The sequence below is a fragment of the Pogona vitticeps genome, chromosome 7 (genome assembly GCF_051106095.1).
Source record: "Pogona vitticeps strain Pit_001003342236 chromosome 7, PviZW2.1, whole genome shotgun sequence".
Lineage (NCBI taxonomy): Eukaryota > Metazoa > Chordata > Lepidosauria > Squamata > Agamidae > Pogona > Pogona vitticeps.
The window spans coordinates 7,242,451-7,264,457 of NC_135789.1; the positions used below are offsets into that span (position 1 = coordinate 7,242,451).

General features: G+C 46.7%; 2 protein-coding genes across 3 annotated transcripts in view; one reads left to right on the plus strand and one right to left on the minus strand.

Moving 5' to 3' along the window:
* Nucleotides 1-7,959, minus strand: part of MEGF6 (multiple EGF like domains 6) — a 139,534-nt gene extending 131,575 nt beyond the window's left edge. The window contains exon 1 of one of the 2 annotated variants that reach the window (XM_078379111.1): nucleotides 7,869-7,959. In XM_078379111.1, the coding sequence (XP_078235237.1) occupies nucleotides 7,869-7,915 (47 nt within the window). In that variant the 5' untranslated portion in view covers nucleotides 7,916-7,959. Of the gene's footprint in view, nucleotides 1-5,662; nucleotides 6,835-7,868 lie in introns of those variants that run through there. The other variant, XM_072977674.2, reaches the window with a different exon arrangement.
* Nucleotides 7,960-14,240: 6,281 nt separating this feature from the next.
* On the plus strand, nucleotides 14,241-21,498 carry TPRG1L (tumor protein p63 regulated 1 like). Its single transcript, XM_020808013.3, has 5 exons — nucleotides 14,241-14,594; nucleotides 16,392-16,483; nucleotides 18,665-18,841; nucleotides 19,112-19,265; nucleotides 20,020-21,498. The coding sequence occupies exons 1-5, from the start codon at nucleotides 14,352-14,354 to the stop codon at nucleotides 20,212-20,214; spliced, it is 861 nt and encodes a 286-aa protein (XP_020663672.2). The 5' UTR covers nucleotides 14,241-14,351; the 3' UTR covers nucleotides 20,215-21,498.
* The last annotated feature ends 509 nt before the right edge of the window (nucleotides 21,499-22,007 follow it).

The window sequence follows — 22,007 nt, forward strand, 5'->3', positions numbered from 1 at the left end:
TTTGATTTTTTTTTTGTCCCCTTCTTACTGTTGGAAAGGCAACATTAGTAACTGCGTCATTTCAATCTGATGGCTTTTTTAAAAAAATTACTTATGTGATGCTCTAGCATGGGGTGGCAAACCTTTAACCCTTGAATTTTTTAAATTACAAATCCCATCATCTTTTATCATCGGACACCCATGCTGGGGATGCCGAGGGTTGTCATCCAGAAGATCTTGAATGCTAAAGGTTCGCTATCATTGCTGTACAAGGGTTACATTCGGACATGCTAAGACACCTCAGTGGTTCGGACCTCTGGCTGTGGAGCCGGAGGTTGGGAATTCGATTCCCCCCCCCCACTGGGTCTCCTAGAGAGGGGCTGGACTGGATGACCCCACAGAGTCCCTTCTACCTCTGCAGCTCTAAGATGATTGATCAAGATTACATACAGGAGTGGAGAAAAAAACATCCACAGACGCCAGTGATGGGATGGCAAATTTACAAGCAGCTCACAGAGCACCCCTGTCTTGTTAAAACAACAACAGCACTTTGCTTTGTGTGTTTACATTCTTGCTTTTATTTTATTTCCAAATCCATCTCCCGGAGGTGGGGAAATATTCCAATATCATTTGCTGAGGGGCATCGTACTCCACTCTACATTCACTCAAGGGCTCCGGAAGGAAAATCAGAGAACCAGACCACATTTTAACAATTATTCCCAATTCCTTAAACTGACACCCTCTGGAGCGGAGTGTGATAAAAACTGGCATTGTCTTTAGACTCCAACTTGAGATTCTCAGTGTGGGTGACGTGGACAGAGTGGCCGTCTTGGGTCTCTGGAGCCTTTAACCACTATACCGCACCATCGGCATCTCAGCGACTCAGGCTGAGGATGTCTCCCGGGGCCTGGCTTTGCTCCAAATTGCCGGCAAGTCACGTCTGACGGCCCGTTCCTGCTCTCCGGGATCTCTCTGCCCACCCAGAAATAGAAAATCTTGTTTATTTGTCTGGCTGATTTTCTTTTGATTGCAAGCTATAACGATCTGGACAGGGAAATCTTATTGTCTTTTGGGAAGCCGGGAGGGGAAAGAACAGGGAGGCAGGACGTGCACAGGACCATCAAAAGCGTTCTGTTCGCTCTGCGATGTACGGAGCTAGCAAGAGGGAGAATCGGACGTGAAATAAAAAGACGTGAACAGGCACTCAAAATAAACTATATATGTGTGCTCTCGGCCACCTGGTTCCACTTTATGAGGACAAATGGGGGGCACACTATCCCAGATCATGCACTAGAACAAGACGCTAACCACTACACAGCACCGCTTTCCAGATAACAGTTCTCTGCATGGAGGTCCGCTCGACTCAGTTGGTCTGAGCAGAAGGGCCCAGATCCGGCACCCTTTCTGGCTCCAGGTTTTTGAAGTGTGCGAGGCATTCGAGGACGTTCACCGGCGTCACCCCTCCTGTGAGTTTCCATCGCTGAGACGGCATTCGAACCCAGGTTTCTCGAACTCTAGGCTGCAGAATTTCCTTCCAAGGGGAAGGTCAGGCTCCCTTTTCCTTTAGTCCTCCAGAGAAGATCTCTTTCCCCTACCGCACCTGGGTAAGGGTTTCAGGAGCGGTCCTTCTAAAACCTTTCCCATGGCAGTGTCGTGGAAAGAGCGATGGATCAGAGCTCAGGAGAACCCGAGTTCAAATCCCCACTCAGCCATGAAAACTCAACGGAGGATAGAACTATTAAAACCGCCAAATATCTCACTTCTCTTGAAAGCCCTGTTAAGGGGGTCACCTACAAAGTTCTGACTTTAGGTCACATAATATTCCTAAAATCAGCCAGCTAGAAACATGTACACAGGACTGGATCCTGACAACGTCATTCAAGTCAAAGGTGGCTGGGGAAAGCAGGCGGTATCATTTTCTTGTCATTTATATACGAAACTAGATTCACAAAAATTCACCCAGAAACAGCCCCCTCTGCTTTTTGTCTGGCTCAAGGAGCATCTATAGAGTTTTAATTCCACCCATCCAAACCAAAAACAAAAACACACACGCAGACAAAATATGTGAATAAAGACATTCAAATCCATGCCTCATGGCTTTGAACTGGGCTGTAATTCAAGCTAGTGTATCCAGCCATAATATTTCCAGAAATATATTATTTGTGAGCAAGCCTAGGTTGGACTTGGGTTGAAATGTTAGGTTTTGAAAACTGATGATTTTTCAGGAAGGAAGAAGAGTAAAACAGAGGACCCAGAAAACCACCTTTTGTCTTCCCTTGGGGGTCTTCTAAAAAGCACACAGATGAACCTTACCACAGAGAGAATGTTCGTAGCAGGGGGAACAACATATGGAAAAAGACAGTACGGATTTACTGCATTCTATTGTTCAGGACCAGTTCAATTTACAAAGGAGAATGGAGAGAGATTTTGCTGAGTCGAGAATGGCTCTCTTGGCCGAATCTCAAACTTGTAAGGGAGAAAACTGTCCAAAGAGGCTCACGAAACACGAAACCCAAGCGATGCCTTGCAATACAAGGCCATATGTTTTTCCATCAGCCAGGAGAGGTGAGACAAAAAACAGAAGGCAAGCAGAACAGACCTTAAAACAGCTTGAGCTTCGGAGAAATAACACAATTGAGAAGTCTGAAGGAACAGCCCTGCATGTGTATTGTTGTCAGAACGGCTGGAGAGCTCAGTGGTTTAAGTCTCTGGCTGTGGGGCCAGAGGTTGGGAATTCGAATCCCCCACTGGGCCTCCTTGACAGGGGCTGGACTGGATGATCCGGAGGGTCCCTGTGAATGGGTTCACTCTCTAAGGGAGGCGGTTCCTCGTCTAAGGCGGGAAGGAGGAGAGGAGTCGTCTTTTTAACAACTTCAGGTTTATTAACAGTCAAGGGAGCAACATTAGCAGAAAACGGGTCTAGAAAGCTTAACTCGGGCAACAAGCCGAAACGGTCCATTGCTGGATCGGTTCTCTCGCCCACAGAACTCAAAAGGGAGCAGGACCAAACTTCTCCACCTCGGTCGGCTTCCGCTGGCTGCGAGGCCAAAGTCTGGGAGTTCTTATCCCCCCCCCCCGGGCCTCCTCAACAGAGGCTGGACTGGATGATCTTGAGGGTCCCCTTCCAGCTCTGAAGTTCTAAAATGATGATAATCCTTAGAGGGCTGGGTGTTGTTGTTTAACACATTAGAAGGATGCTGGATTGGAGAAGGCTGCCCCAGATGCCATAAAAACAGAGCTTATTATGTCCATGATCACACTGCAATTTCTTTTTAAAAAAACAGATATTCAGCTGAAAAAAAAACTTTTCCCATAGGAGAGAGAGTGGGAAAAATTCCCAAAACAAAGTGTTCCCATTTAATATTCTGTGGTTTGGCAGGCAGGTGTCTAAGGGACAGAAGCCTATCCAGGATGAATTTAAAAAAACAAACTAGTGACCTTATACTTAAATTATTTCATACACTCACAAAGAGAAGATGCTGAGGTTGTTTGTGTTTTTTTTTAATTAAAAAAAAATCCATTCAGGTTAAAGGGCTTGATTTTTCAAAATTTAAATCCATTTCTCCACACCTCCAGAAATTCCATTCTGCACAGAAAACCTGCAGGCAGACATTAAACGCAAATGAGGAAGATTCACCTCTCTAATTTTTTTTAGTTACAACTCACAGAAAACCCTCAATTCATCTTTGCCATGGAAGTATGTGGGTTAGGAACACAACTAACTGCCCCAAATGTTTCTAAGCTCTCGTGCTGGTAAAGTATTTGCAGCAAAGTTAAGTACCAAAACAGCACTAAACGCACATGGATTTTGCATGGATGCAAGTGTTTCATGCAAAATAAAAGATTTATTTAAAAAGAAAACCACTTCCAGAATGCAATAGAGGGGATGCCTGGGGGGGGGGGATGTGAAAAGAGCATCAAAATTCTCATAATCTTGGTCTGAGGGGGGGGAAACTGCCAAATATTTTTGCAAGAAAATTAACTGAAGATTTCTGTTCCCCTTCTCAGTATCCATATAAAATTGCAGCTTTGGGGGTGTTCTTTGGGGAAAAGTCAGTGAAACACAGAATTAAGTTTCAGCTGATCAGGGCAAGAAAAATAAACGCCCCCAACCTCCATTATTAATCAACCGATCCGCTTTGGGTAATTATTTTTAAGCATGATGTATATTTTGTTTAATTGATTGATGAAATGACTTCATTAACAAGTCACTCAACAGCTAAAGCCTCCATATAATATAAAGCCATCAATAATGCAAGTTCTCTTGCACGTAAGAGGTTTGTCTTCAAATAAGTGTGTTGCAGGTTGTAATCTCATCGCCATAAGATCATAATCAGTCGAAAGGCTACTTTGGGGCCCATTAAAAAAAGATCAATAACTGATGTGTGTGGATTACTGAGACCCTACCCTAATAAGATTCACAAGAGGGGGACAAATGCAAGGATTTTGTGATCAGATCCTTTAAAAAGAAAGGGCAATTTTATCAGATCAAGAACCTGCCATTTCAGGTGATCCTTTAATACCTAATCTGAAAACTATGGGCCAGGCAGAAATTCAACAGGTGAAGCATCCCCTCACACCCATAGACAGAGGAAAACTTCAGATAGATCTTGACTTGCTGCACAACCAGGAAGAGTTCAGGTAGGGTGAAGGCACCTGGCCAGCCTTAGAATAATCATCTTAGAAGGGCAGAGCTGGAAAGGACTATTTGGATGATGGAATCCAGCCTCTCTCCAAAAGGCCCAGGAGGGATTCAAACTCCCAACCTCTGGCTTTGCAGGCAGATGCCTAAACCACTGAGCTATCCAGCAATACCCTTATGCTCATCATTTCATGGAGCACTGTAGGATGGTCACATAAACAAGAAGGGTTTTTTTACCCAGGTCAAACCTTTACCACGTAACTAATAAAGGTACACAGGCCTGCTGTTTCCTGTGGCCACGTCTGGCATCCTTGCCCAAACAGATCTCCTCTGGGTTATTCAACTACAATTCCCATAGTCCCCCAACATTATGGCTATCAGGATCCAAGTTCTCCACAGATACAAGGCAGGCTTCACTTTTTCACAACCACCTCGTCAGGGAGTGCGGGGCCCTCATTTTACACACACACACACACACACACAGAGCTATACTACAACTACCATAATCCCCAAGTGGCACCGTCCCTTAGAGCACCCCTTCCGATGCTCTATAATCCCAGGGATTTCTGCAATATGGTCCAGAAATGTGCAAGACACAAAGTTGCCCTTGTCCCCATACTTCTGAATTACAACCCCCATCATCCTGACATCCCCCTACTTCTGAACCACAACTCCCATCGCCCCCCAGACAACACAGACAATTTTAGAGTGATCGGAATGCGCCCGATGCAAATCAGGAATTCTTACAACACGCTGGCCAGGTAGGAGGGCCTTTTTACCACCATTATACAGCTGAGGATACCCTAAAACGGTTTACTTAAAACCACTTTGGAAAATTTCATCCGCCCGCCCCCCCCCCCCGCCGGCTGCGGGATTAGAACCCAGAACCTCCCCTGTGGAGAGCCCAGCGTTCTCAGCCAGTCCCGGCCACTCTTTTCTTTTTCTCTCTTGGGCCAAGCTGTGAGCCTCGGGCCTAGATCCGGAGGGCAGGGCCCCGATCCCAAAGGAAAAGCTGGGAGTTCCGAGTCGTCTCCTACTCACATGCCGGGGAGCAGCCGGTTCCCCGAAGCATCCCCGGCGGAGGCGAGCACAAAAGCGCACAGGGAGAGCGCACGGAGCTCCATCGCCGCCTCTTGAGTCCTTCACACGCTTCCTCTCTCTAAAAATCTCTTTCTCGCTCTAATCTCTCCAATCTTGCTCTCCGGAAAAGCCGCTCCACCGACCCATCGCTTCGCCGAGCCTCCGCGGCCGCCACCTGAGCCCGCTTCTGCGCCCGTCTCGGTCCAGTTTGGCAGCCTTTTCGGACCCTTTTCTCCTCTCGTTGCGCGCAAGGGATCCGCCCTCTCCTGCCTTGAGGAGGGGGGGGGGAGCCGAAAAAGCAAGCCTCCCTCCGGGAGCTCAGGGCAAACAAAGCCCCCCGAGAGCTTCCCCTATCTCCACTTCCCCCCCCTCTCCAAGTCTCAACACCCCACGGAGAGGAGAGGTCAGGCTCGTCCCCAAAGAACCCGGGCGACTTGTGGAGGAATCGGGCCGCGGCTTTCACGCGAGGAGACCGCAGGGAGTTTTTTCCCCCTCTCCCCAAATCACTCGCAAAGGCAACACCTCTTGGGGGGGGGGGCGGAGAGGAAAGGATGCAGGATCTTTACAAAAGCAAGAGCTCTCCAAGGAAAACGCGGGATTTCTCCCCCCAAACCGGGATCTAGCCCAGAGGGGAGAAAACTGTGCAGGATCTCTCCTAAAAGGCAGCTAGAGGACCGGCCCGTTCCCCTCTTGGGAAGTTTTCGAAACCTCCAGCCTTCTCCAAGGGGGCGGGAAAAAGGAAATGCAACCCGTACACCTTGCCCCCAGCGGCACGCCGCGAATTCCAGGATTGCTCCAGACAATGGAAGTGGGGGGAAAACTTTCCATTAACTCTCTTCTCTCTGCACCGCGCCGCGCCAACTCCGACTATTAAGGGTTGTTGCGGGTTTTTCGAGCATCAGATCCCGGCCGTGAAAGCCTTCGAGAATACACCCGTCTCTTAAATCCGCAGGGGGAAAAATAATAATAATTCCTCCTCCTCTTCCTTTCCCCCCTCCTGGGTTCCCTGCCGCCCGGCTTTAAACAAACCGCGGAATTTGGAGGCAGCCAGGAGCACTTCTGCCCCCCCCCCCGACACCCACGCACGTACACCACCCCTTCCTCTCAGGTATGAAGGAGGAGGAAGGCGCCAGCTGGATGGACACACAGGAATGGCGAGGACGCAGCGGATTAAAGCAGCTCTTTCCCCCTCCCCAACCCCACCGCCGCTGGGATTCCCATACCTAGGTAAGGGCGCCGTCCTCCAGGAGCGCCCCAAGTGGCGCTGGAGTCAAGCAAAAGCTGCGACCCAAGACATTTAGGGCTTTGTAGGGGAATGGTCAATGGTTTTCAATTGTAGGGCTGAAGGAGACTCTTGAGAGTCCCCTGGACTGCAAGGAGAACAAACCTATCCATTCTGAAGGAAATCAACCCTGAATGCTCGTTGGAAGGACAGATCCTGAAGCTGAGGCTCCAATACTTTGGCCATCTCATGAGAGGAGAAGACTCCCTGGAAAAGCCCGTGATATTGGGAAAGTGTGAAGGCAAGAGGAGAAGGGGACGACAGAGGACGAGATGGTTGGACAGGGTCATTGAAGTGACCAACATGAACCTGACACAATTCCGGGAGGCAGTGGAAGACAGGAGGGTCTGGCGTGCTCCAGTCCATGGGGTCACAAAGAGTCGGACACAACTTAAGGACTAAACAACAACAATAGTGAATGGTGCCTGGAATGGATTGGCAGCTAGTGGAGCTGCTGTAACAGTGAGGTTATGTGATTCCCTGTAACCAGGCCCCGTCAGCAGTTTAGCTGCTGCATTTTGGACCCACTGAAGTGTTTGGACGCTTTCCAAAGGCAGCCCCAGGTTCAGCACATTACAGAGTGTGAGTGACAGTATCTCCAAATTAAGTTAGCACATCTCTCTGTGGGTCACCGTGAAAGCCCGGGGGGGGGGGGGGGATTGCTGAAAAAAAAATTAGAATAGTTCTTATAATACTGAATAAAAAGGAATCAAGTTTTATAACACGAGCCTACACTGGAATTCTTGCAAATCTATCGTGAAGGTGCAATGAACATTCCCCCTAATGCTAGTTTCCACCCTCTAGATACCCAAGCATTAATTGAAATTTATGCAGCCATTTTCCAGTACAGTACTTGGGGGGTGGGGTGGGGATCTTCTTATTTACCTTGGAAGGAACACTTCTATTCCCATAAAAAAAGGAACCCCAATCATCTAGCTCTTCAAGAGATGAGGATGATGACTGTTACCAAACTCCATTCTCCCGTCCCTTCCCCTTTGCAGGTGAAACCTTTAACATTTGAAAGCCTCTAGGATGATTATTTTCACCGCTCTCAATTGCTGCAAATGATTGTTTAAAGGTACAGGGTGGGCAGCTGATTTTCTTCTCCCTTCTGAACCACACCTCCCATAATCCTTCACTGTGGGCTGTGCCAGCTGGGGGCTGAGGGGAACTGTAGTCCCCAACCCCACCACCTCTGGAGCCCATTCCTGCTGTAGATTTATCCTGGTTCAGAGTCTTGGGGGGGGATCCACTTTTTGGGTTGAATCTGCCAGAACCCTCCAGCAAGGTTTGGTTGGTGGCTGTGTTGATGGGGAGAATGTTGGGAAATGCAACCTTTAAAAAAGGATACCTCTCCTCTTTTTAAAATAAAAATTACAAAAAAATATTAGTTCAGTGTTGCATCCAAGGGATGGACATTCCACTGCCCCCCATCCGATCACGTTGCTGCTTCTCGAATCTCTATTAAAATTCTTTTCCATTTTCTCCCCAAAGCCTTAAGACCCTTTGACGGATGGAAATCAAACTCCTGCAGAACTTCATGGGTCTGAGTTCAAGTCCTCCACAAGTTGCATCCTGCTCAAAACCATGGCTCGGATCAAAGAAACCTGTCCAGGTTTTGTTTTTTGCCTGCAGACATTTTTATCCGTGTAAGGTTGCTGGAGGACCTGGGGGACTAGAAACTTTATGCCAAATAAAACTTAAATTCTCCAAGGCACCCAAAGGCTGCCCTGTCTTGAGAGTGAAGATGCTTGTGTTCACTTTTTACCCATTGAAGCAAATCTTTTTTTAAATTTTTTTTAAAAAAATATTATTATTCCTTGCATCTTATCGCTGGCCGTTATCATGCTTGTTATTCTTCAGTGCAATCAAAGGACAGAATCGTATCCCCGATTTACACTTAAAATTAATTACAATTGTAATTAATTACAAACAATTGTAATTAATTACAATTAAAATTAAGCACAAAGCGCGGGGGGGGGGAATTAGCAGAAATGCATTGATACTAGGGGCACAAGTTTGTGTATTTGGACTACAATTCCCAGAATTATCCAGGAAGCTATCATATATGTAAAGTGTGGCGAATTTTTGGAAGTGCCACCCCAAAAACAATAAATGACACACCTCTAGCAAGAACCAGGTATGACCAGCCTCTGTTTCTTCAAGAGTATTGAATGAGCATTTCCCAAAACAGACACAATGTGGCCCACCCAATACTTTTGGATCACAATGCCCATCATCCCCCACCTTTCGCTACACTGGTTAGGAGGGCATAGCCTCTGGTTCCCTCTAGTGGCCAGATCTGGTAATATATCTTGGAAATCTAGAGTTTATTATTTAGTATTTTGGGCAGTGGATAAGTGAAACAGCAGATACTTATGAACATTGAAGGCCATATGTTGCCCGCCTCTTTTGAATTCTACATTGAGCTACTTTGGCTTCTTGGAAAACAACAGGACTAGGTTTGCCAAGACAGACAGACCCAAGAGTGGCGTAGTGGATAGAGTGACAGACTACTCAGTGGTCTGAGTTCAAATCCCACCTCAGCTAGATGGAAACTCACCAGATGCCCTTGAAGAGATAAAGAACTGGTAAAACCACTCCTTAAATATTTCACTTGCCTTGGAAAGCCCTGTTAGGGACATTGTAAGTCAGTTCCGAATTGACAGCACAGAACAATAAGATTCACCTAAGCTTTTCCAGGTGGGGTGACAGATCACAGGATGAGGATCTCTGGAGGAGAAAGCTGGATCTTTGGGTGTGAGATGCTTTAAAACCTGGCCTCCCCCTCCACCCATCCTCAACTGGCCCCACGTTCTGTGGCTGAGCACAACGGAGATTGTCCATGTGCCAGGAACGAGGGGAAGAGACCAGGAAGACAGCCCACGAGTGCCTGTATCTGAGACCCTTGTGCCAGCTGGAGCAAGGCAGGGAGGCAAGCACGGGCATCAGAGCTCCCGAGCCTTCTTTTTACAGGAGTTCTTACAGTCGCTGCACAGAGTTAGGACTAGGAAGGGGTCTTTCACAAAACCCAACAGGCAGAATAGGGAAAAACATCACCCATGCAATGTCTAGATTCGCCAGCTCAGGGTACCGACCCTAGCAGGATGGGTGGCAACCACCACAGCTGCTGGGCACATTCAGCCACTTGGCTGGCCTGTCAAAAACACTCTGCCCCCTCCATCCCAGCTCTGGGTTTCCATGGACCCATTTATCTGGGTCCTCTTTTTGCCTCCTCCCAGTCCGTTGGGGTTCCACAGCATCATCTCAAGGACTTGTGAGGCTCGTCTCAGGTTTCCAGATACTATTCTGTGAGCTGAATCTGATCCTTTAAATTAGCTTCAGCTCTTTGTAGAGTTCCTTTAGAATTCGGACGAAAACCCCGGGTGTATTCACCAGCCTCCCCGAGCAAGCACCAGTTGCCAGGTTCATTGGGGGGGGGTACAGAGAGAGGGGGGACCTTTCAAAGTTTTAAAACTATTGCATAACTATCATATAACTCCCTCCCCCTCCATTTTATTCTCAGAAAAACTCTGTAACATAGAACAGACAGAGAGCTAGCCAGTGGCCCCAAAAGTGAGCTGGAGATGGGAGGCTTGGTTTGAGTTTCCCGGCAGCATGCAAGGACTTGAAAGAAGCCAAGAGACATGTTTCGATCAAGGGAATTTAAGATTTTGGGATGCTGGAATAGTGGGGGAGATTGGCTAAAACAGCACATGTAAACCTCAGTGACTCCCCACCATCTTGACAGAGCTGATATTCCTTTCCCCCTTTGGTTCAGATGACTCCTCGAGTCAAACATTTTCCAGAATTTTCTTGCTGGTTAGTTAGTGGCGGATGTTTTCGCCCTGTCTCAGTCATACTTGGACGGAGGACATTCTCTCCACCTGCAACAAACATTAAGATTTCGGCTTGAAACACAAAAAACGCAAGCTAAGCTATAAGCATTTCATATTTATTGACTTTGGCGTGATCGGGGAACAGCTTTGGAAGAAAAAGTGCCTCGTTTGGGAAGCAGAATACATATGGGGCTCTTGATTTAGGAAATGGAATACCTACAAAGCATTTATTTTTTGGTCCCAAGGCTACCACTGCTGCATACCACATGCAACACAAGAGTGATCTATGCAACCACATGCAACACAAGAGTGATCTATGCAACCACATGCAACACAAGAGTGATGCATGCCCAAGTAAATAAGCCTATGCCATGAAGCCAATTCTGACTTTTGTTGACTCCTTCCAGGGTTTTCTAGGTAAGCAACACTCAGACATGGCTTACATTCCCTTCCACTAGGGGCGCTGTGGGACTGTGCAGCTGGCCCAAGGCTACCCAGGCTGGCTCTTCTCCCAGGAGTCATAGAGGGGGAATCAAACTCCCAACCTCCGGCTCCGCAGCCAGAGACTTAAGCCACTGAGCTATCCAGCCAGCAGATGGATCCTATCCCAGGTACTGAGGTTCCCCAATGTGATGTAATGGACAGAGTGACAGACTAGAACCCTGGAGACCTGGGTTCGAATCCCTGCCCAGCCATGGAAACTGACTGAGGGAGTGGAACTGGCAAAACCACTCCTTAAATATCTTACCTTGAAGACCCTATTTGGGTGGCTGTAATTCGTATCCAACTGGACGGCCCTGAACACACATACAAGAAAGGTATTGGCCTCCCTTGCTTTGGGGTTGTGTCCAGGAACCACATGGTGTGTGTGTGTGTGTTTTGAAGAAAGACAACTTCACCGAAAGATCAGGTAGCTCTTCGTAGAGAAGCTGAGAAAAAGGGTATCTTTGTGAGATGTTTCGAAACTGAATGCTCAGATTGGTGTATCTCCTACATCCCAAAAAGACATGGGATGATGGCATGTTGTGAAGTCATTTCCAACTGTATGAGCCTGTTAAATTGTCCTGATTTGGGCCTTCATTTCTCTGGGCTTTCATGGCGAGAAGGTGCCACTTCGATCAGAGAAGCACACCCAAAGTTGGCTAAAACCAAGACCTACCGGAGTGACCATCAAGTGTTAAATGCTCTTTCATTGCATGGTTCCGCTGATGCCAAGACAGATTGATCAAAGTCGTCCATGGTTTTGCAGTCATCCGTGGAGATGGGCACGAACCGAACCACGAACCAGAAATAACTACAAGCTGGGCTGGTTCGTGGTTCGGTTCGAGGATCCCATTTTGCCAAAACGAAACAAAACACTGAACTTTTATCTATCAAAGTTCCCCCCTCCCTTTCTCGGTACTTCATTTTGCTTCAACACCTCCCTAACTTGTCTTGAAGCTGCTGCCAAAGACAAACCTCAAACTGTTTTGTTTTGGGGGGAAGTTTGTGATAGTTTGTGGTTCGTGGGTAACCACAAACAACGAACCACCAAGAACCACCGTTTTTTTTTGGTTCGTGACCCTCTCGTAATCATCAAGGAAACCTGCCTGTCTGTGCAGAGTCAAGTTCCAACATGGGTTCGCAAGACAGTGCTCTCCAGTAGAAGTCCAACGAGGTGTAAATGCTAAAGTCGAATTCGCAACAGAGATCCAAAAAAATTCCTTTTTAAAAGTCTCCAGCTCTGAATCCCACCCCTGGTCAACATGGCCAGCAGTGACGTTGTTTGCAAGAATCCGAAAGTTGTAGTTTTCCAGTTTCTGATGGATAAAAATGTAATCTGGCCGTTTTTCAGTCTTAGGAAAGCCTATTTAAGATGATTTGGGAGTAAAACCCTGAACTTGTACATATACTTCTGTGCTTGCGCCAGATCGCTCCAGCTACAGTCTCCTGTGTACACTGGAGAAGGTTAAAAAAAATAAAATAAACCAGCAACATATTTATATACAACAGAGTTTAATTAAATTACATTTTTTTTTAAAGCAATGGAAGAAAGTTAGAAATAGGGGAGGGAAAAATACTTTAGAAATCTATTGTGGAACAAAGATTCCCCCCCCCCCTTTCTGTTAAACAGTTTAAGTAGCGAGCTCCCTCTTGTGTGTCTAGAACAGAAACACATCTATGTATAATGGGTGGCATTGTTTTGAGAGAGAAAAAATAAAAACATGGGAGAGCAATCTGGTACATTTTGCAGAACGAATTTCCCATTTGGTGCAACCCTTAAGTCATTATCATTTATCTCCACCTAACAATCACATAAAGTTAATTAAAACAGCTTTACCTGAAAGGAGCAAGATTGTCGTATTGACATTTCCTGGTTTCCTTACTAAACTCTTTATATTCTATGGAGTTCAATTGACTGTTTAGCTTCCAACAAACTGCCCACAACTTTTTCTCTTTTAACTCTTGGACAAAGTGTAGTGGATTGTTTCACTCTGTCGAGCCCAACGGTCAAACCAAGAGAAACAGCTTTCAGAAGAACATTGCAAAAGAACAAGACCAAAAAATAAGGCCCCATTTAATTGAAACCCCCGTCCTTCACCCTTGTGCAGCAACCAAAAGATGATGACAGGACTGAATTTGAATCAATGTAGATAGTTGTACATGGAAAAAAAAAATCCCCTGAAAATAAGCCCGGATGTGCATCTTGGATTCCTTGCTGGTTTGTTTTCAATATTTCAATGCCGTCTGCACCCTGCAGAGAAATTTATTCTACTGTACTTATTTTATTCTAGCTATAATTTCTCTCTAAGAAGGTAGGATAGATTTAACCGGATAAAATGGATACAGATGGATAGATAAATGAGATACAATGATGTCACTCGAATAGACCTACAGTATTTCTATTTCTCTATTTCATTCAGTCAGTCAGTCAGTCTGCGGTGACTAGATAGGCGGGATATAAATGGAATGAATGAATGAATGAATGAATGAATGAATGAATTTATTTTATTCTGTTTCGTTTCTCTCTTAAGGAGGCAGGATAGGTTCCATCTGATAAAACGGAGAGAGGGAGAGAGAGAGATCAACCAGATACAATGTTATCCCAAGAACAGATAAAGAGGGTTAGATGATTAAAGCGATTCCCAGCCTTGGCTTCCCCGGGGGGGGGGGGGGGGTAGGGGTGTTCTTGGACTACCACTCCCAGAAGCCTTCACGGCCAGTCAGGGTAGCCAGGATTCCTGGGAGTGGTAGTCGAAGAACATCGAGGGCGGGGACTCCAGGTTCAGAACCAATAGACGAAAGCAGGAAAAAAAAAAGCCCGGAAGTTGCTCTGCCCAGCCACGGGAGCGACTCCTCTTCTTGAATCAGTCTAGGTTTTCCCCTTCTTCCTTCTCCTTCTTCTCTTCCACGCCCCTTTTTTTCTTCCCGGCCTCCTTCTTTGGCCCCTGGCCCCGCCCCTTTACGAGCCTGAGGGGCGTGGCCGCGGGGGGGTCCCGCTGCCCGTCAGTCGCGCGGGAGCAGCGCCCGGGAGAGGGCCAGGCGGGCGATGCTGCACCTGCGGGACTCGGTGGACGACGGCGGCGGGAGCGGCGCCTCCCCTTCCTCGGGCCCGGGCCAGGCGCTGCTCGTGCCGGCGGCCGAGGCCGAGGTGCCCTTCACGCCGCCCGGCGGCCTCTCGCCTTCGGCTTCGTCCTCCTCGCTCCTGCTGCCGCCCCGGCAGACCCTGCGGCCCGTCACCGTCCGCAACCCCACCCGCTCCGGGCGACTCAAGGAGTACTTCGTCTTTCGGGTAAGGGGAGGGGGCGGGGGAAACGAGGCCACGCCCCCTCCTTTGGACAACCCCCAACCACGGGGGGGAAGGGTATACTGCACCGGGCAGTGGAGGCTCTACCAGCCTTGGGGTTTGCAGGGAGGGGAAAGCAAGCCCTGCACCGGGTTTGTGCGTGATTTGAGGCGGGGGTGGGTGGGAGAGAGTCAAGGAATCCCCTTTCCTTTATTTGAAAAAAAAAGGAAACACAAGAAAGAAGGGGTGGAGAGCCTTAGTCCACCCATAGACACCAATGGGATGTGATTTAACTCCTGGTCTTTGCATCGAGTGGAGTTGATTCTTAGATATTTTCCGACTACATCTCCTATCATCCTTTTGCCGTCTGTTGTACAGGCTCAGGGGGGGGATGGTGGTTTTGCGGCTCTGAGCTCGAGGGGGCTTGCAGCCTCTCTCTCCCACCCCACCCCCGGTCTGCAATTCCTGTTGGCAGAGCAGGTGGTGAAGGAGGATGGGAGTTGTAGTCCGGCCTCTGGGAGGGCCATCCATGCCCGCTGGGGTGTGGTAGAGCTTGCTGCTGCTGAGCCGGCTGAAACAATGATAGGATCTGCGCTTTGCATCGTGGCAGGGTGCAGAATTTGGCCCCAAAAGTATTTTCAGAAGCTCTTCTTTTCAGAAAAAAATGCCAGATCAATTCCCGAGCCAGCTCCAAGCCTGGCCTATTATGTAGAAAAGCGTGGATGGCTTGGAGCCAGCCCGGTCCTTTTCCTGTGATTTAGCCGGCTATTCTCACTCTCCTTTGGGTGGTCTGGTCTGCCCGTCCTTCCTGCAGGGAGGCTGGTGGCCTAGTAAGGCCTACTCGGGAGCAGCAAGCCAGCTGGCTAATTTCCTTCTCCCAAGGGGGAGCCTGGCCTCTTCGCTCTCGGAGCTGTGTTAAACCACAATTTTATTCTCTTTTGGTGTTCAAAGGACCTCAGAAACGGCTCTGCTTGGTGCATTCTTTCAATCCCAGGCGCGCAGGATGAGGCCCTCCAGGTCTTTCATCTGGATTTCAACTATCAGTCTTGGGCAGCAGAGGCGATTGTGGCAATTACAGTCTTAACAGTGTGGAGGGCCACCCTGCGCACACCCAGAGTTTCCCGGGTTGTTTGTCACTTGTATGTTTGAAGTCTTTTCTCTGGACCTGAAAGACAAAGGATAGGATTGGTTTCACCCAGAGAGAACAAGATAACATTGGAAGTGATCCAGATGTTCCAAAACAGCTGGGCATAGCACTGAAAAGCATACTGTCATGTTTCAGTTCTGTTCATTACATTCTATTTCTGGCATTCAGGTCTTTATTATTCTCGTCATATCTTCAGTTCCTTATTATTCCTCTGTCATATCTTCACCTGAAGCTTAATCCTTCAGGTCTATTCATCGTCATCTTCTGGACAACATCATAGCCATTCTGGCCTTAGATGTAGCAGTGTTTTTTTTAAAAAAAATGAAGTTGTGGACCAGCCACTAAGTTCCTCTTTAATGCATTTCACAATGCTCAACTGAAGTCATCTGTGCCTGTTTTTTTCTCATGTGGCCAAGACCGTTGTAGAGCGCAAACATCTCAGTTTAATTTGCTTAGGACCTGGTTTCTGAAAGGTGCTGGAAACTCCCTGGTAGATGGTGGGAAGGCTGTAGACATAATATATCTTGACGTCAGCAAAGCCAATGAATGGTTTGTCAGAATTCTCAGCCAACGCTGTGTCCTCAAACGCACAGCTTGAAGGCCTCTGTTGTAATGGATGAGAGGGGGGAAAAACTTTTTTTTCTTTTATAATTTAGCCAGGAACAATAGAACAGGCTGTCAATGAGATACGAGCGGTTGTGATGCCCGCCGAAGACGGAGAAGTACAAAGTGTGTGGCTGCTGACTGAGTAAGTAACAAACACGATGAGCAGATTGAGTGTTGTTTTTTTGCCCCCGTTCTGTTTTTCTGTCTTGTTTCAACAAAAGGAGACTTTAACGTCTTAATCCCCGAAGTTAAGCGTGAACAAGGAAGTGGCCTGCAAGAATCTTGTGATCTGGCAGGAGTTCGTTTATCGGACACCTTCACTACAGCCTTTTTTTTTTAAAAGGAAAAAAACACACGAAACACCCACAGCTGCCAGACCTAGCGTGAGAGATGTCAACAGTCGATGCTCTAGTATTGCACTAGAGTTGGAGGGCCAGCCTCGGAACCAGACAGACCCGTTCTCAAAGAGGCAGCCGGGCTTTGAACAACCCTGTTGATGGCCTCTTCCAAAGACAACCCATTCTGCCTTTCTAGCCTCGCCAGTCGTATAAGACACCTGCGAACATCCTTCATGATAAGATGGGCAACTTCAGCAGCCCAGATGGTTCTGGTTTACAATGCACAACTGGCTCTAGCCAAAGTAACCGGCTGAAAGGGTTCGTGGAAGTTGCCATCCAAAAGTGTTTGGTGGATGGCCAGAAGGAATTAGGAAAAGGTCACACGTCCCTTAAGATAACACAAATCTAAGATTAAAAAAGCAAGGGTAGGCAATACACCTTTATAAATACCTAGAACAATCATCATACAATATGCAAACTTTTGTGGATTGCTGTGCAAGATGGGATTTTTCTCAGAGATAAATCAGGACTTGCATCGAAGATTTGCATCGAAGAAAGAAGTGCCTGCAGAAATCCACCTTGCCAAGAATTTTTGGACTTGACATCTGAGAGCAAATTTCCTGGCAAAATCCATCTTGCCATGAACTTTTGGATTTGAAAGTTCTTCACATGGGTGCACACCTAATGAAGTGCATTTTGGGTCCACGAAAACTCGCGTATTGTAGGATGATTTTTTTAGAGGTCTATAAAAATACTGCCTACTCTTGCATTTGTATTTTGTATTGACCGCGCAGCTGTCTTTTATTATAAACATAAGAGTGGGTGATAACCTATTATTGGACCACTAAAAGAAAAAAAATAGACTGCAGGTTTTTACAGAGAAGATTCCACTTCATCCAGCTAAGCACAACCACATTGTGCATAGTGGGTGGAAAAAATGTAGAGAATTTTTTTATTTATTTTATTTATTTAATTTATACCCTGCCCATCTGGTCTTCCGACCACTCTGGGCGGCTTCCAACGCATAGATAAAAACGTACAAATATACACACATAAAAATTATAACATAAGCTAAAAATTTATAAATTATTCAAGATGGCAAAGAAGAAAAGGAGAGAAAAAGAAAAGTAATCAAGGGTTAACTGGAGGGAAGGCCTGCACAAACATCCATGTTTTTAGTTGGTTTTTCAAAATACCCAGCGAGGGTGCAGCGCGAATCACTGGAGGGAGATTGTTCCAGAGGCAAGGAGCCACTGCCGAGAAGGCCCAGTTTCTAATTCTTTCCTTGCGGGCCTCTCTCGGCGTCAGGCTCCTCGGCCTCACCTCCGGACTCGCACGGGTGATAAGTCCAAAAAATGATGTCTCTTTGGAGAGGTAATTTCAGATTGAAGACGACCAAAACTGGTTGGTGATCATTCATCATATACAAGATTTTCTAAATGCTTTAAAGGTAGCTGTTTCCTCTTGCATTCCTGCAGAGGTGGCGGCTTAATGAAATTACCGTATTTTTCGCTCCATAAGACGCACTTTTCCATAAGACGCACCATTTTTTTAGGAGAAGAAAACAGGAAAATATAATTTGTTTTCTTCGCTCCATAAGACGCACAGACTTTCCACCCCCCCCTGTTTTGTGGGGGAAAAGTGCGTCTTATGGTGCGAAAAATACGGTACTTTAATCATGTTTAAAAACAGCTGTTACTTTTCCTTGCTTTGTGGACATGATGTCTTTTGACTTCTGGGCACCAATTACCAATGTCGCAAACAGCTTGCCTCCTGTAACTGCTGATGTTGCGATAAAGATTGATTTCCAGACGGACTTAAGATGGGCCGGCAGGATTTTGGATTATAAAACTTTGCTTAAAGAACCAAATAGTACGGTTTTGATAATGGGTGTTCTGCTGCTGCGCCGTTTGCCTCCGTTTCTGAGGCGAGACAGCAGGACGGAAGGAGATAAAGTGCACTGACTCGCCTTTTCTGTCTCCCAGAATTGACCACTGGAACAACGAGAAGGAGCGCTTGGTCCTGATTACGGATTGGTCCTTATTGATCTGTAAATATGATTTCATCAGCCTGCAGTGCCAACAAGTGACCAGAATATCGCTGAATGCTGTCGACACCATTTCAGTGGGGGAATTTGAGTTTCCTCCGAAATCTTTGAACAAGTGAGTTCTGCCATGTGGCTCGTTTTGGTTCGGGCTCTTCGGTTGTCTTGTAAGATACGACAGCTTCCCTAAAGAGTCGATCTAATGATTGCTAGCAGTGAAGCTACGTTGGCTTCTGGCTTAGTGACCCAGAACCGCGGTCTGTTCGGTTTTCCTAATATCTCCGAAATGCCTGAAGGCCCGTTTCAGCTTGTCCTGGAAATGGCAGAGCCCAAGGGAGCACAGACCTCTCTCTCTCTCTCTCTGTGTTTTACTTCCCCCCCTCCCCAGGCGAGAGGGCATAGGAATCAGAATCCAGTGGGATAAGCAGAGCCGTGCCTCCTTCATCAACCGATGGAACCCATGGTCCACAAACGTGCCGTTCGCTACCTTCACGGAACATCCCATGGCTGGGGCCGATGAGAAGATTGCGTCTCTCTGCCAAGTAAGGGGTTGTCTTATAAGGAATTCGTCTGGCGACCTGTTTCCCCCCCCCCCCCCTTTAGGCAAACAGTTAAAACGAGAAATGTCTTCCTGTACAAGAGCAGACCCACTGACGACATTGAATGGGATGCCTGTGAAGTCAACGCATCCCAGAGCCTTTCCCTCCCATTGTAAAGCAAGCTGGGGAACTTCCCAGCTCAGCTCTGGCCTTCCTGGGGTTCCCAAGTGTCCCCCTTCCTGTGACACTGTTAGTTTCCTATTTTTCACAAGCTGACCCCACAAAAGCTCCTACCCCCATGCTGGAAAACATGGATTATATATAGCAAATGCTGTTTAAACAGAGAATGTAAGGCATAGTATAATGATTCCCTCTAGTGGCCAGTTCTGGTAATGACACTATGGAAAGTATTTCTCTAGTGAAAGCCATACAAACAAAGCATGGTCTCTGGCACCCTCTAGTGAGCAGTTCTGGTAACTTCACTGTTAAAAATACGTATTTTGAAGATTTTTCTTTTACTATTTTTAATATTCTCAAGACTGTGGGTAGGTGAATTAGTGGATACTGATCTCATAGATAAGGGGCCCCTGCTGTTTCTCCTAAGCTTTTGCCACTGGCAGGAAATTGTTTAAGCTAAAATGTATTTTGGGATGCTCTTGGGATCAAGTCAGATCGTTACAGCCGGGATCCGGTACAAGAGATGTAGTGACTGATAGAGCATTAACAGAGGTGTGTGGGGGTGTGTTGTGTTTTACAGCTGGAGAACTTCAAAACTCAGCTGATCCAAGCGGTGAAGAAGGCGCACAAAGAGTGCCCTCTGCCGGGGAGGGCCAACGGAGTCCTCCTCCTGGAACGACCTCTCCTGATAGAGACCTACGTGGGGCTGATGTCCTTCATCAACAATGAGGCCAAGCTGGGCTACTCGATGACGAGAGGCAAAATCGGGTTTTGAAACGAGCTGCCGGAACCACGGCCGGCTCCCACCAAAGAACGGAGCCCCTCGCTAACAAATCCTTCAAGGGAAGAGACGTCAGGAGGAGAAAGAGGAAAGCCTGCAGAAAACCGTTTGTCTCCTCTGGTCCCAAGAGAGGACTTCCATGGGTTAGCACTGCCTTATCAGTGGTATCCCCATCCTATAATATTCTTGGTCAAGCTCTCTCCTCCTCTAACGTGTTTTACCCAACAAAGCCAGTATGTTCTGGAGCATGCCTATGGTTGTTACCCACCCCTGTAAACATACTGCTGGTTGCTAACTTCGCGTCTGTACTGTTGAGTTCCTGTCATATCAGGATAAATGCTTCCTTTCTCCCTTTCTCTCGCGGTGATTTAAGGGAAAGCTTGTCTCTTTCTGCAGCCTGTGAACTATGTAACCAAATGTGACTGTTTTGATTGAATCCAGAGTTATTTCCCGCAAACTCAAGACAGTACACTTGGGTGGAAATGAAGCGGAGTGATTACATTTGCTTTTTAGGAACCCTATAAAGTTTAGATGCGTCTAAAGAAGGCTCCGTGTTGAGGAACAAAAAAAAAAATTCTCACTGTGAACACACATGCAACAGTGTCTTGCTTTCATATGAATTTTTGCCACACAGGATCAAGTTTTTGTATCGAAAAAGGGAACTTTTGGTTAGCTTTATACATTTGGTTCTTTTTTTTAAAAAAAAAAAATCTGAATCAGGCTAATAGCACCAAAGCATCTACATAATCCAAATGGGAAGAAGAGGTACTATAATTAGTTATCACTTAATTAAGAATTACATAAACACCCTCTCTTTTTCTCAGGCATATGTGGGAAAACAGGACTCGTGGCTCTTTTATGGCTAGAATCCAAAGGGCTGCCTGTGATTTATATATGAGGATATTTCAGAAGCTCTGTCTGTCCGCTACTCAAGACAGTAAAGGTTTTTTTCCAGGGTAAAAGGGAGTTTTCTGCCATTCCATCAGTAGAGCGGCTAAGGTCTTAAGGAGAAGAAAAAAACTTATTACCCTATCTACCCCAGTGTGCATGCATAGATGTCTCCTCTTGACCAGTTCGGCCTTTCTACAGATTCTTCTCGGGCTGTTAGCGAATACAAATAATAAAATATTTCCTGATGTCACTGTTTGGAAGCTGTTTTCTCTCTCCCTCTCTGAAAATGTGTGTCAAATGGTACGGTGCTGTAATGCAACACTGATAGCATGTACTTCTATTGGATGGATATTAAGCTCAATAAACTTGGTCAGTGTGAATCTTCAACCTGTCTGCATCAAGCTGGGATCTTTGTGGCTTAAGAGGGTGGAAGGGCATACTTCATGGGCTCGGAGTGTGTGTTGCCACAGCAGAGCCAACGCAAAAAACAGGCTGTGTAATCACCTTGGCTGGGAAGCTCTGATTTGAAGGATGCTTTCCTTTTTGAGGCCTCTCCTGGCATTGGTGCAGCCCCTTACTTAAAAACCTGCCAGTTGACTTGACTGACTCCAGTATTTAGGCCAACTGAAGTTGTGCCTGGATCTTCGACCTCTCCGTTTACAGGTTCTGGTGTTAAAACTGTTTTGAAGGAAGTTCAAATGACTTTGGCTCTACCCCTACCGTCTGATCTAATGAGAGAGAACGTCAGAAGTGTTTAAAAAATAAATAAACCCACACGGTGTCCTTGTGTAGGAAATCAGTGAGACCACCCCCCCTTTTGTGTATAGAATAAATAGATCATCTCTCAAATTAGAACACTCCTTCCTAACCCGTGTAAGTCGGGGTGGAAATCCTAC